The 13,168-nt window shown below is 50.3% G+C and overlaps 1 protein-coding gene across 1 annotated transcript in view; it reads left to right on the forward strand.

Annotated features, from left to right (window-relative positions):
• Positions 1-474: 474 nt before the first annotated feature.
• The window catches only part of LOC122376093 (gamma-tubulin complex component 6-like), a gene marked incomplete at its 5' end in the record, with an annotated part of 35,113 nt that continues 22,419 nt past the window's right edge, over positions 475-13,168 (forward strand). Inside the window, 4 exons of the mRNA XM_043355786.1 lie at positions 475-652; positions 3,649-3,790; positions 4,399-4,555; positions 4,968-5,138. Coding sequence (XP_043211721.1) covers positions 475-652; positions 3,649-3,790; positions 4,399-4,555; positions 4,968-5,138 — 648 coding nt within the window. The remainder of the gene's footprint in view (positions 653-3,648; positions 3,791-4,398; positions 4,556-4,967; positions 5,139-13,168) is intronic.

A 13,168-nucleotide genomic window follows, 5' to 3' on the forward strand; every position in this document is an offset into this window, starting at 1 on the left:
TCTCTCTCTCTTCTCTCTCTCTCTTCTCTCTCTCTCTCTCTCTCTCTCTCTCTCTCTCTCTCTATCTCTCTCTCTCTCTCTCTCTCTCTCTCTCTCTCTCTCTCTCTCTCTCTCTCTCTCTCTCTCTCTCTCTCTCTCTCTCTCTCTCTCTCTCCTCTCTCTTCTCTCTCTCTCTCTCTCTCTCTCTCTCTATCTCTCTCTCTCTATCTTCTCTCTCTCTCTCTCTCTCTCTCTCTCTCTCTCTCTCTCTCTCGTGATTTCTTTATGTAGCCTTTGTTATTCCACGAATGGTATTTCTGATGACCATCCTGGGAAAATATCCTCGAATCAGCGCGGCAGCTTCCCGCCAATTCTGGGCCATTGACAATATCCTTTCACCGTTTTCTGTCAACAGGCGGCTGCGGTGGCCGTCAAATGCGTTTTATCGTCACTGTTTGCTCTCAATACAGCCGCCGTTTCCTGTATGTCCCGCAGTACCCATGCTGCCACCGTCCGCGGCCGGGGGCGGCCACTCGACGGGAGAGGAGCGGATGGAGAGAGGGGCAGAGGAGCGGGAGAGAGGAGAGGAGCGGCGACCTGAGCTGGGCGGCAGCAACCAGTTTACTCTGGCCGGATCTCTGCAGCACTCGGTGGCGCTGCTGCTCAATGCACAGTGAGTGGAGAGCTCGCTCCGTAGCTGTTGTTTAGTTGAGCATACAGCTGCTGAGGGCAGATATAGTAAGGGAGATGGAAAGAATATGTAATAATCATGCAATATGCAGCTGTCATGCTATAAAGTTACCAACGAACTGATCAGGTTTGGCCTTGTATAGCCCCAAATTTGTTTCGTTTCTTTTCACAAGCTATGACTCTCCGTTGATTCCCTTTCTCTTTCGTTGATTAGCATGATATGCTGATTTAATGACACATCATCCTTCCGCGTCGGGCAAGCTGTCTCGATTTCACAGTTGTCCCTTTACTGGGGTTACATATATGCTTGGAGATAAGCCTTGATCAGCAACGACTCCCCACGGTCACGAGTAGTTTTCGTGTTAGAGCAATACGCTAGCATCAAGATGCTCCGAAGTCCCGGGTACTCTGTTCCAACTCTGGACATTGCTATTAGAACCTTGGACATTGCATTGAACACCACCAGACTGGCTTCAACATGTTGGTTTGCCGATTGAAAATGCGGCATTCCGTGCCTAGATGGATATCCTGCGCACAGCGATTGGAGATTGATTTCAACTCGCTGCGTATTGGTTCGATTCCACACATCAGATATATTTGATTCCTTTCGGAGCGCGCGAGGTGTGACTCACATACTTTTCGCCACATGGATTAAAGGAGTGGTGGTGACAGAAGAGATACCTAGTGACTTAATTATAGCTGCCGTCAATCGTTAGCTGCGCTATGTGTGCGGCGATGCGGACGTACTCACAGCCATAGTGACTCGTACGTCAGTGTGTGAGTATGGCTTGAGACATTTTTCGTATGTCGAGTTCCACAATTTGTCATATGGGTAATGCTATTGAACTGAATAATAGAACTGAACGGCTGCGTATTGGACAGCGAACCAGCGCGATATTAGCTGCATGCGCCGTCTTAAAAGCGCCGCAATTTTTTTACAAGTTAATTTGTTTGGACTGCCAATAACTTTACGTACAGTTAACAGTATGGTCGGTTTAAAACCCGTTTTCTTTTTTCGAAATTATAGAGATAAATCATATTATCAGATTATGCGATTGAAAAGAGTGAACTTGTGTTGAGATAGCTACTAGTCAAGTACTCGTATTGGACACAGCTGGCATCGTGTCCAGGGCAGATTCACCTCACAGCTCCGATTTTTTTAGCTCGAGTTTGGTATCAACTCTGCTCAGCCAAATTGAGACTCGTGCAAAGTTGTGTTTTGCAATGTTGTTTTCGTGTTTGATTCGAAACCAGCAATGCACTTAAAGTAGCCTATCACAATGGAGAGTATAATGTGTGAAATTTAAGTTCCACTCTTGAGCTAATAATAATGCCCTGATATTGGCTAAATCCTTCAAAGAAGCCAAAGTACCCGGCAAACATCATATAACCTACCATTGAGCATTCAATTTACTGCCCATTCGTGTTTGAATATGAATATTGCTCGCTGAACTGCATTCGCTCGCCCTTTCAAATCACTCCCTCAAATATGAGAATCGTAATAACCAACGTGAAGACGCTTTGAAGGGCAATATGGAGCCCGGGGGCACCGGGTTCGTTTTATTGCGTTATTTCTTTTCGCATTCCGGCCTCCATACGGCGGATAAGAAGGTTACTAGTGTCTCCGGTAACAGGTTATACTGTGGTGTACCTGGCTCTGCCTACCTGGTTACTCTAGCGGCCTGGCTATGTAGCCCGCCGCTAGGAGGAGTGTGTGTGTGTGTTGGGGGGGGGGGGGGGGGGGGAGTCGGCACCGCTCGCTCTGTCAGCCCAGCTCTGTATTCGTCTTCATTGTCGGCGGTTCACATAAGGTGGCACGGCCAGCCCGTTGGCCGGCGATCCCGGCTGTGACCGGACCCAACCGCCAGTTCTGTCTCGCCTGACTGGGTCTGCTCCGGTCTGTGCTGGTCTGCTCTGGTCTTTGCGGGTCTGTGCTGGTCTAGATTCTGGTCGGGTCGGGTACTGTGTCCGAGTTTGTGCGGGTTTGAAGTGGGGCCTGATCGAAACGGTCGTTTCTTTTTGACAGTGGTCTGGTGTGCTAGTTGAGATGAAATGGCTGGACATTTGAAGTTTGTTCAATAAGTGGACTTATCAAGCGACTCAGGCGGAGAACCTCCTTTCCGTGTCATTTCGTGCCACTTCCGTGTCATTTCGTGCTTATTCGTGATACAACTGGCTGGCGTAACGATTGGCTTAGCACAGGGCCAATGAATGAGGCGTACAGAAACTTGTTAAGAAATGAGACCGAGCACAGCTCGTTTGGACTGTGCTCGACTCCTTGCTGGCTGGGGCCATGTTTGATGTCAACCACTTCAACTCATATTTGGTAGCGAACTAAGCCAAATGGAAATGAATGTCCACCAGACGTCCCGTGGGCGTTATAAGGCGCCCAGTTGCTCAGAAGTATAGCACTTTATGAGTTTTCTGACGCAGATTTGTTCGGCTCTCGACCAGAATGATGTGGTGTAGTTTGTTCCCCAGAATGCATGCCTCGTATATGGAGCACGTTTATTAATTCTGCTAATGGAGTTAGCCGTGAATAACTATTGCGGCTCATTTCCATTATGAAGCCGGATCTCGGGTCGGTCTCAAGTAGTCACATTAGGAACGTTATGCTGCGATCAGGGTGTTATGGGTCACGCCAGCGGCGGCTGCCCTGCGTTCCTCACATTTTCAACATGACTCGCATGATGCATATCATTTCCCAGGCCATGTTGTTCTCGCAATGCTATACTGAGCGCGGGCGCTGTACGCCAGTGCGACGTTATTCTAGCCTCATTGTTTTCGTCATGCGAGACCTACGTCCGCTATCAGTCCTGGCTACGAAATATGCATCTCATTTGAACGCACGAAAGCTGTCTGTTGTCAATATTTCTACTCTCTACCACGCCGTCCTCACATCTCTCTGCTCCTCTCTCAGCGGACTGTCTCTGGCGCTATCATCTTGCCGTTCTCACATTTATCCACGTCTCTCCGCAGGCTGTCTCTGGTGAACGCGGCGCTGTTGAACCACCTGCTGGTCGACCTGTCTCTGATGGAGCACCTGGTCACCCTGCGCCGATTCCTGCTGCTGGCTGATGGGGAGTTCGGCTCCCGGCTCTGCAGTCAGCTCTTCCACCTGGTGAGTCTTGGGTCTTAGTCTTAGGTGCTGTTGAGAAGCTAAAGCATTCAGGCATGACGATGCAGCTATAGTTGGCCAGCACAGACACACGTGAGTACAGCTCGATCGCAACTGACCGCCGCGTCCGAGCGGCCCTGCGTCCGTCCGGGTAGACACCGCCCGAGGGCAGGCACGGTCAGATAGAGGTGCAGGTTTCACCCACGGACAGACACCAACACCTTAGCCTTAGTCCGTGTCTCTGTCTTACTCTTAGTCTTGGTCTTAGGTGAGCCAAGTGTGGAAGGCTTATGTGTCCTAATGGTACCCTTCCGTCGGCAGAACCTCTGGTCTTTGTTTTGAGACGCTGGTTAGTTGTTTTATGTCGATGAAGAAACGCCCGTAAGTGAGTTGTGGTGCGAAATCCGATTAAGTTGTTTGCGCACGGGGTAAACCGCCTGCAGCAAGTTGTTTTCGTGCGCGGTTCATCTGTCTTTTGTCGCCGAGAGGTATTTACTTCAGTCAATTTCGAATCAATACCGATTGACGCGACAGTATCGCGCCGTCCACGCGTCTGTCTTGTGACGACTCAGAGCCGGATCTCACCCCTCCCCGCCTCTGTTTGTCCTCAGGTGGGCACCGTGCGAACGCCACACCAGCTGCTGAGCCCCGCTACACTCAACTCGGTGCTCAGTGAGGCGCTGAGCGCTTCTGTCTGGGGCGACCACCCGCTCACCGAACGGCTCAGCTTCGTGGCGAACGAGGTGCCTGACGTGCTGGACAGATCCTGTGAGTTGACGGCCGAGGGAGATGTGTCTTTGGGTGGTAGAATAGAGTTGGATCTGCCGGACACGCCTTTCAACCCAGCTAGGGATGGGTGATATTACGTGTCGGGTAATCTGGGAGGCGTGTGGGTATGTGTGCTATTTTTGTGCGGGCTTCGCTCCGCGGCCTTGCGCACGGTATGTGTTTCTTAGATTGTAAGACATCCATTCTTTCGTATGCAAACTGTATCTTAGTAGCCGCGCTGTGGACCGTGTGCAGCTGTGTTACGGATGTCCGATGCGTCCAGTATTCTGTCTGCGTGTCCCTTATGACGTACATTCCGTATCCCTTCCCCAGTGTCCCCTCCCGTGTGTCCCTTCTCACGTGTTTCGTCCCGTGTTTCACCCCCACTAACTCCTGCCTCCCGTCTGCCCAGCGCCGTCAGTGCTCACCTGTCTGGACATGGAGTACCGCGCCGGCTGGCCCCACTGCCTGGTACTCACCGACCAGTGTCTGGCGCGCTACAAGGCCATCTTCCATCTGTTCCTGCAGCTGCGCCGTGCTGTCTGGGCGCTGGAGCGCGCCTTCAGCCTTCTGAAGGCGGCGGGTGAGCGATGGGAGGGACAGAAGGGGGCGGAGAGTCGGGGGGGGGGGGGGTAGATGGGCGGTATGTGAGACGGAGCTCTTCTCTATGCCATTTTAGCCTGGTAGGGGATCTATGTATATTGTATGTTCTTATCAAGTCATGTTCTAACTCGAGTGGGATGTAGACAAACATTTGAGCTCATCACTTTACACGGTGGGTTGAAAAGGAAATCTCGTCAATCAAACTAATGTTGGTACTGAATGATTTTGTGCGAAGCCACCAAAGCTAAACTTTACCTCTGAGTTATCGTCTGGGAGTTGCGTAATTCCTTGATGAGCCAGTCAGATACCAGAAGGATTTTTAACGCTGCGTCTGACGGTGCCGCGAAAGTTAGCCGAACTTAAATTTATCCTAATTGTGCCGTTATAAATAACGAAAGAAAGACCATCCACAAGGCCTTACCTCGGCGATAAGCGTAAACTTCCACCAAATTCAGATGTTGAGGGACCATTTGTTCTCACCGTCCCCTCTTGCCTCTGAATGCAAACACAGGTTGCGGTTGGTGCGTTATTCAATCACGAAATCTCACTGAGTATGTTATTTTGACATGCTGTGTTCTAATAAAAACAACTGACCGGATTGTAAATCAGTTCATTACGGAGCGAGCGAAGCGAGCGGAGTCTTTCCTTAGATTAACGGAAATTTCTGAGTATGAGCGGCCGGCCGGCCGGCCGTGCGGACGCTTTTGCGAGGCTTATATCTCAGCAACCACTTGACCGATTTGCATGCGGTAATTTTTGTAGGGTAGCATCATTCCTTCTACCAAGTATTGGACTATTCCCGATGCATGTGGGTGACCCCTTATGCACGTGCCACGTGCAAAACGAAGAGGTGTTAGTTTTGTAATTGTTGCAATATCTCGGTAACTACTTCGCCGATTGAGCTGAAAGTTGGCATGTAGGTAGGCACCCACTAGGCACTGCATATCCATGTGCCAGAGTTGGGGCGCTGCTGCACGTGCGCACGTGCAGGGGTCGTTTCCAGATCTCGAGAACGGCTCGACCGATTGCGCTCAAATTTGGTACACCGTTTTTTTCATAGTAGCTGGAGACTTAAATTTGGTACACAGTTAGGGACCGGTTAGTAGGGTGCCGTGCACAAGTCAGTTGGGACCCATTTTGCACGTGCGCACGTGCAGGATGCCGCTTCCAGATCTCGAGAACGGCTGGGCCGATTGTGCCCAAATTTGGCACATCGCTAGAGACCGGTTAGTAGGGTGCCGTGCACAAGTCAGTTGGAGGTACCCCCTCGCAATTTCGCACGTGCAAGGCCCACCCTCTCGCTCGCTCCGTTAGTCGCCCCAAAAGGCGTTATACTGGTTAATCATTACTGTAACGTACTAGCTTTAGAAAGTTTGAATTTCATTTATAAATCGCAGACATGGGAAAGACAGAAGTATGGGATGGTTATGCTTTTGGTGAGTTCGATGTGCCAGTTGGCCTCGAACGCTGTCGATCGCTCCAACGACCCTCGGTCTGCATTGCTGTTCGATCAGCTATTGTGCAATCCGTTCCTCGCATTGGGAGCAGTTGTATCTAGTTTCATTGACCTTGACCTTTCAAAGTGACCTTTACGTAAACCTGAGTCAGCTTGCGCGCACGGTCTGCAAGTTCATCAGCCTCGCGGACTATGATATTGCCATTGATGGTTTGTGACGATCGCGTCAGGCGCGTGAGTGCTACCGAACCGTCAAATGGAGCTTCCGATATCCGGGCCCGCGGCTGTCACCGAATCTCATTCAGACTGTCAAAGCCCGTTTGTTGGCGGTGATCTGTGTGATGTTTGGCACTCGCCGTTGAGTGAACTGGGAGTAGAATTGTGTCTCATGCGTGTGTAACATATAAGTAGATTCACTTTGATGCGGAAGCCGTAACACGCATCGCCAAACAAAGTACTACATCGGGGTTCATTTGCAACGGGGTACAATTTACGAAACGATTGATCTGACTAGGCAGTCTTACAATAGTCCCTCTTTAACTGATTTGGACTCTTTGAAACCCTGGTGATCATTGTTTGGTTGTGGTGGGGTTCAAACAAAGCGTAGGTGACACGTGTACGCATGTAATAACACAGTCATGCTCACGACTACAAACAGCCTAAACGGCCACACACCTTCACCCTGAGACCTTGAACTGGCGTCTTGATCCTGTCCCTCAGATCCTGCGGACGCTCCGGCACGGTTCAATAAAACTTTGCCGTCAAATCCTCTCGAAGGAAATTTAAGGCTTAAGTCCGGTGAGTGCGTGAAGCAGTTAACGCCTCTCCTTTTGAAGCTGCAAGGCGGCACTCGAGATGTTTCAACAGCCACTGTAGCGACTGGTAAGCGGATTCGAATGCACAGCCACTGCTATGCTCACATTGCAGCTGTGTGCAGGTGCATAACTACAGCTGCAAGTTCTAGTTCAGCGGTAACTACTGCCATTCCTAATATCCTGCGCTGCATTTCAACGATGCTTGATAGCGCGAATGACCATTGGCCGTAGGTTATAAGTAACGTTCTGATTAAGACACTCTCAGAAAGTCGGAACATCTGGTCTTACCTGATCGACAAAAGCGCCACATTTTTGACAGTGCACTACTCAGTAACACGAGCTAAAGTATTGCCATGACAACTGCTTCGGTCACGCTGCTAAGCTGACTTGTCATATACCAGAGGGCAGCAAGAGTGGAGGGCCATTCAGCTTCTGTCGTTCACAGTAGCCACGTCTCAGCACGAACGACTCGCCGTTGGCGAGTTGAGTAGGCGAGAATGGCGTATGCGTGGGTAAAGACGGCGGTAGGCGCCGTGCTGACGGTAAACTTTTCCTTCCCACTGATCGCCGTACTCAGCAATCGCCATCTCTGGGACGAGCCGATGGCCGTCATCGCCGGTAGCATGTCCTTCGACTGCACTGTCCTCGGCCTGTTCATCATGTTCATCGGCATTTACGACATGGCTGGTCTGCGCAGCGAGGCGCTGTGCCGCGCCCTGCAGTACGGAGGCAGCGTCGCCGGCATCGCCTTCAAGGCGGCTCAGTCGTGTGCCGCGCTCGATCAGTTCGTAGCGATTGTGTACCCGCTGCAGCACTACGCCATCATGATGGGGGCCCGGCCGTGGCTCTTTGCCTCCATCTGGGTCGTGTTCGCTGCCAATGTCCTCTTCGGCCTGGTGGCGCACCTGGCCGACATGGAGACGTTCGTCGAGCACGTCGTCAGCCGCGGAGGCAACTCGACCTACAGCGGCTGCCGCTGGGAGACGGGCGTGGCCAACGCCTTCACTATCCTGGGTGAGGTGGAGATGGTGACCTTCTCGCTCATCACCGCGGGCATGCTGGTCTACACAGGCGTGGTAGGCTACCGCCTCAACGAGAAGCTCATGAAGGACCGCCAGCTGCGCCAGGGCGGCGGCACCGGCAGCGAAAGGGAGCACAATACTTTTCTAGACAACCACCGCGCCTTCAAGAGCATCGTGACAGTGCTATCGCTGACCGTTTCGCTGGACATAGTCACGCCGCTGGTGCGCATCGCCAGCCGCTGGCAGCCACGACCGATGTTGAATGGGCTGCTGCTTCAGTTGCGTCTCCTCGGCTTTATCTTCGAAGGCTGGGCTTACGGCTTGCTGAATGGCAAGCTGCGTGCCGCCTACCGCAAGATGCTCTGCGGCAAGTCTCGACGCGTTCGGGGCCTGGTCGTGACTAGCGGGGACGCGCGGCACGCGGTCAAAGCCGAGGAGCCGCCGCCAGTCGCCGCTGCTGCCCCGAACTTGGAGCTCCAGTCGGTCGCCAGCAGCGAAAGGCCGAGGTTCTAGGCATGCAGAGTTTCTGAGAGAACATGGACGAGCTGCTGATGTCCTGAGATAGCCAGCGGACGTTCTAAGAGTCATTGACGACCTGCTGCTGCTGAGGTGTTCTCGGGAGCCAGCAAGCTAATTTTTTATTATCGAAACCAGTCACCCTCAAACAACATTAACCCGCGCCCTGCATGGAGATGTTCGAACACCCTTGCGGTATTTTAAGAATGTCTTAAAAACGATCGCGCGTAGCGCCGCTGTTCTTTTGTGCTCTTTTGTATACATCTTTTCTGCGCATATGAAAATTTCAGACCCAGGTCCCTCAATGTCAGCAACTCTTTGGCATTAGGACTTCTTTGACTGTATTTGGTCTGGCGCTCAGACCAGTCAACAAGCCAGCGTGCCGCTGCATTGTATGCTGATGAAGAATGGCGGAAGGCAATGGCGAATGCCGCAACACCTGTGGACAGTTCCAGCCTCTTGGCGCCGTGGTTGGGGTGTAAGGGGAAACCCATCAGTCGTACTGCTCTCCATGATCAGTGGTGCTCGTGACGGGCGGACGGTGGTGGATCTGGCCCGCGGCACACCTGGTCGCTCCTATCTGTGATTTAGTCCTGAGAGGTAATTGGAATCATAACAGCGGGACAGGCAACGTTGCCCTCAGTACTACCAGCACGAGGATTTCACGGAAAGGGTTTAAACATGTTTTGTAGTGCCAATCACTTTCAAAATATTGCCTTAATGTTGCATTAAAATTCACCAATCGTAGATACATTTTATCACTGTGCATATTGCATATTCGATGCACTTGACTCAAACAGTCTAATTATCATTGCAAGCACGCCAATCTTATATACCTGTAGCATGGCAATATGCGTGGTAATCTGTTAAAATCAACAGCTGAATCATGGTCTCCAGTAGTTTCCACATCGACACGTAAAGAAAAACATTCCATATTCAATTCAGATAGTAATAACATCCTAACCTATCACAAGTGTGGCTTGATAACTGAGTTGTTATTGCAATGACGCCTTTCTTCGAACCGGCTAACGGCTGACAGTGCAGGCGGCGGCGGCGCGAAATGGCTGATTTGTTTCTGTGAATCCAATCCTGGTCGGGTACCGAGGGAGCGATGTCCCGTCTCGAGCTGAACGCTTGCTGTTACGGAGTCCGGGCACCGCGGCTCCGCTGTCAGATTGGTGAGTCCGGGCACCGCGGCTCCGCTGTCAGATTTCTGTCAAAACAGAGCGTGGGTGGAGATGAACCGGACATTCGCTGGGATAAGGTGCATCAGCGGTGCCTCGAGAAAGGCCATATAGCCGTTCTTGCGTATACAACTTGGGTCAATATAGAATGCTGCGGTATCGTTTTAGTCTGAATAGCCGGAACAAGGCTGATAGCTATAACGTGGTGTATGAAGTCTGTTAATAGTGGGTTGTTGCTTTCATGACGGTCACTCGGCTTACGTAACCTACTTGTAGCCACAGAATCCTGAGATTGCCGTCATCTTATGCCCGCCATACCGAATTATGGGAGAAAGCAAACCCAATCATACTGCCAGTGGAGCTCATTCAATGCATAACAAGTTAAATCGGTTCTCTCGGGCCGCATTCCTTCCCTCCGGACCGACACGCTCTCCTCCTTCCTACTCGGTTCTCCGTCCGACCCCAACCCAACCGGGCACGAGTGGTCGCTAATCACCAGTCCGGGCCGAGACGGGCCCATTCTCCGCTGGCCCGCCGGCAGCGCACCATTAGTCGGCCGGCCGGGCGTCTGCACTCGACCGATAATGTCCGTCTCTGGTGCGCCGCCGCTCGTCGACCGAACAGCTTCATCAATAAGACACTCACCGCCGTCAGCCCGCCGGTTCAAAGCACGGACATGTGTAGACTTCGGCAGCGGGCCGTTCCATTCCGCGCCTCCGTGTGGTGTGTGTTAAGTTGAAGGGGCTGGTGAAAATTTACGCGGTGTGAGGGTGTACTTCACCACAGGGATGTAAGAGTTAGGGATGGTTGATTTTATCCCCCAGTACCAAGGAGTCGGCTCATCTGGTTTTTCTATCTTTGTTATATTTCCGTCGGTGTAGGTATGTGTATTGATATTGTTTTGCTGTTGTAACTATCTCATCTCCATTATTTGGTGGCCCTCCTGCAGCACTGAAAATGTCATTCCTTCATATGTTTATTGGTTCTTGACTTATTACGAATAAAAATAATTTGCTAGGGAAGGCGCAACATCAATTATGTCCAGGTGTCTCTTTGGAACGCATCAGCAAAATAACAACTGAGCTATCAAAGGCTCTCTTAGGAAACAGAGCAGTCTATTTTTCTTCGACCGATCTGCAAGTATTTGTGTACCATGGTTGAGAAGGTCTTTTGTTTCCCACAGCACCGCGCCTCTCAAGATTTCGGAATTGAGTTAGCTCTCCCCTACCGTATGTTCAACTTAACGGGCCTGGGCAGCGTTGATGAGGATGGATGCTACTTTCGGGACTCTGACCGGATTGAGTCATGGACTATTGGATCATTTTTATCCATATCCGTGTGCTGCAATGTAATATAAGGCGCTAGGCTCCCTCTCCAAAAATGAATGGTGCTGACAAGAATGGTCCGACTGACGTTTATGTAGCCGCTGCGGAGCCTTGAATTCATCTTGTGCCGTCAGAATAATAACCTACCAGTCGTTTAATGCAATCTAATGGTATGCCAATTGTTGGCACTTAGATACACACATCATCTTTCGAAAAGTCGTTTGTTCTTGTGCATCCTTGTGCAGTGTTTTTGTTGGTGAATTTTCAGCAGCTTAGCTTTCTGACTTCCAAATTAACTGCGGCCGGGCCGGGCTGCAGAGGTTTACGCGCTCTGACCACTAAAGAGAAGTCCGTTTGATGTTAATGTGCTGCATCTGTTTAGCAAAGTTCTATGTAACCAAACGCATATAGGGACGGCCGAGTTAATGAGCGTTCCCGGCCGAAATTGAATGGTCTAACGTAAGGTCAATTCCTTGGATGTCAGCGAAATGAGCCTAGGACTCTTTATGGCTGACTAGCGCACAGCGTGCTTTCAAATGAGGGTGGTTGTGATCTTGACTTGTTTATGTAGACGAACACAATCCACTAGTATTTAACCCGGCAGGCGGTGGGCCTCCCAGCCACCTTCCGCGCGGCGGGGGGGGGGGCATTTTTTTGCCCCCCCCCGTATCTCCGAAACCACTGGACGGATCCGGAAAATTCAAATGGCGTTCGATAGCCCTGTCAAATTTGTTTAGGGAAACCAAATTTCATTGACCTCAGGGTCACCGATGACGTCACAGTTCAGGTCAAAGATAAAATGTTTCACCGTTCACGGGGCTTCTAGGGAAAGCGCTATAACACCGAGTAAAACGCATTTTGTCGAAAATCAGCGATAAGGCGTCAGTTGTCTAGTACATATGTTGCTATTAGAGGTCACTGGTCATACCAGGTTAGGTCACAGGTCAGGTCACCAAAGGTCACCAAGGGTCACCACATGAGCCCAACTTTACTAAGGTTGTGCGATGCATGTTTTATGGCCAGTTTTTCATTTCCAACTCAATGGTGTTGGTTATAAGACCATCAGGTACGGTTTAGGTCACTTTCTGGTGGAGGTCAGGTCAAGGTCAGGTCAAAAAAGGTCAAATTTCAAAGTTGATATTTTTGCATAAAATGGGTAACGATTCGATGCAGCTCGTCACGGGGAGTCTAATGGTGGTCTTTGTTTTGCGCTACGAGGGCTAGAATTGCTAAAAATTGAGTTTGAAAATTTGACGTCATCAATTTTAAACAGTTTTTTCGCTATAACTTGGCCAAAAAAAAAGAGGTATCGATCTCAAATTTGGTATGTAGATAGAAGGCGGTAGGGACTATCACATATATTCCGGTTTTTTCGAAATTCAAAAAACTTTTTGGATTTTTTGGCTATTATATTCAAAAAATCTATTTTTTATTTTTTTGGGTAAAAATCCAAAAAATTCGAAAAACCGAAATAGCAGTTTTGTAGCCCTTTTGATTCCACACCTTTTATATCTGAAACATTTTTCTGTATCTCTAAAGCTGGCTTATTTACCCAATGCAGACCGGACGCTCGTAACGCAGACCAATGCAGACGTAGACGCATCACCAGACGTTCTTTCAACGCATGGATGCTTGGTCTGGTCAATGACAGAATGATAGATAAATGTCTGTGTCTTGTGCTTTGTCTTTATG

Source organism: Amphibalanus amphitrite, unplaced genomic scaffold (genome assembly GCF_019059575.1).
Source record: "Amphibalanus amphitrite isolate SeventyFive unplaced genomic scaffold, NRLGWU_Aamphi_draft 002012F_arrow, whole genome shotgun sequence".
Taxonomy (NCBI): domain Eukaryota; kingdom Metazoa; phylum Arthropoda; class Thecostraca; order Balanomorpha; family Balanidae; genus Amphibalanus; species Amphibalanus amphitrite.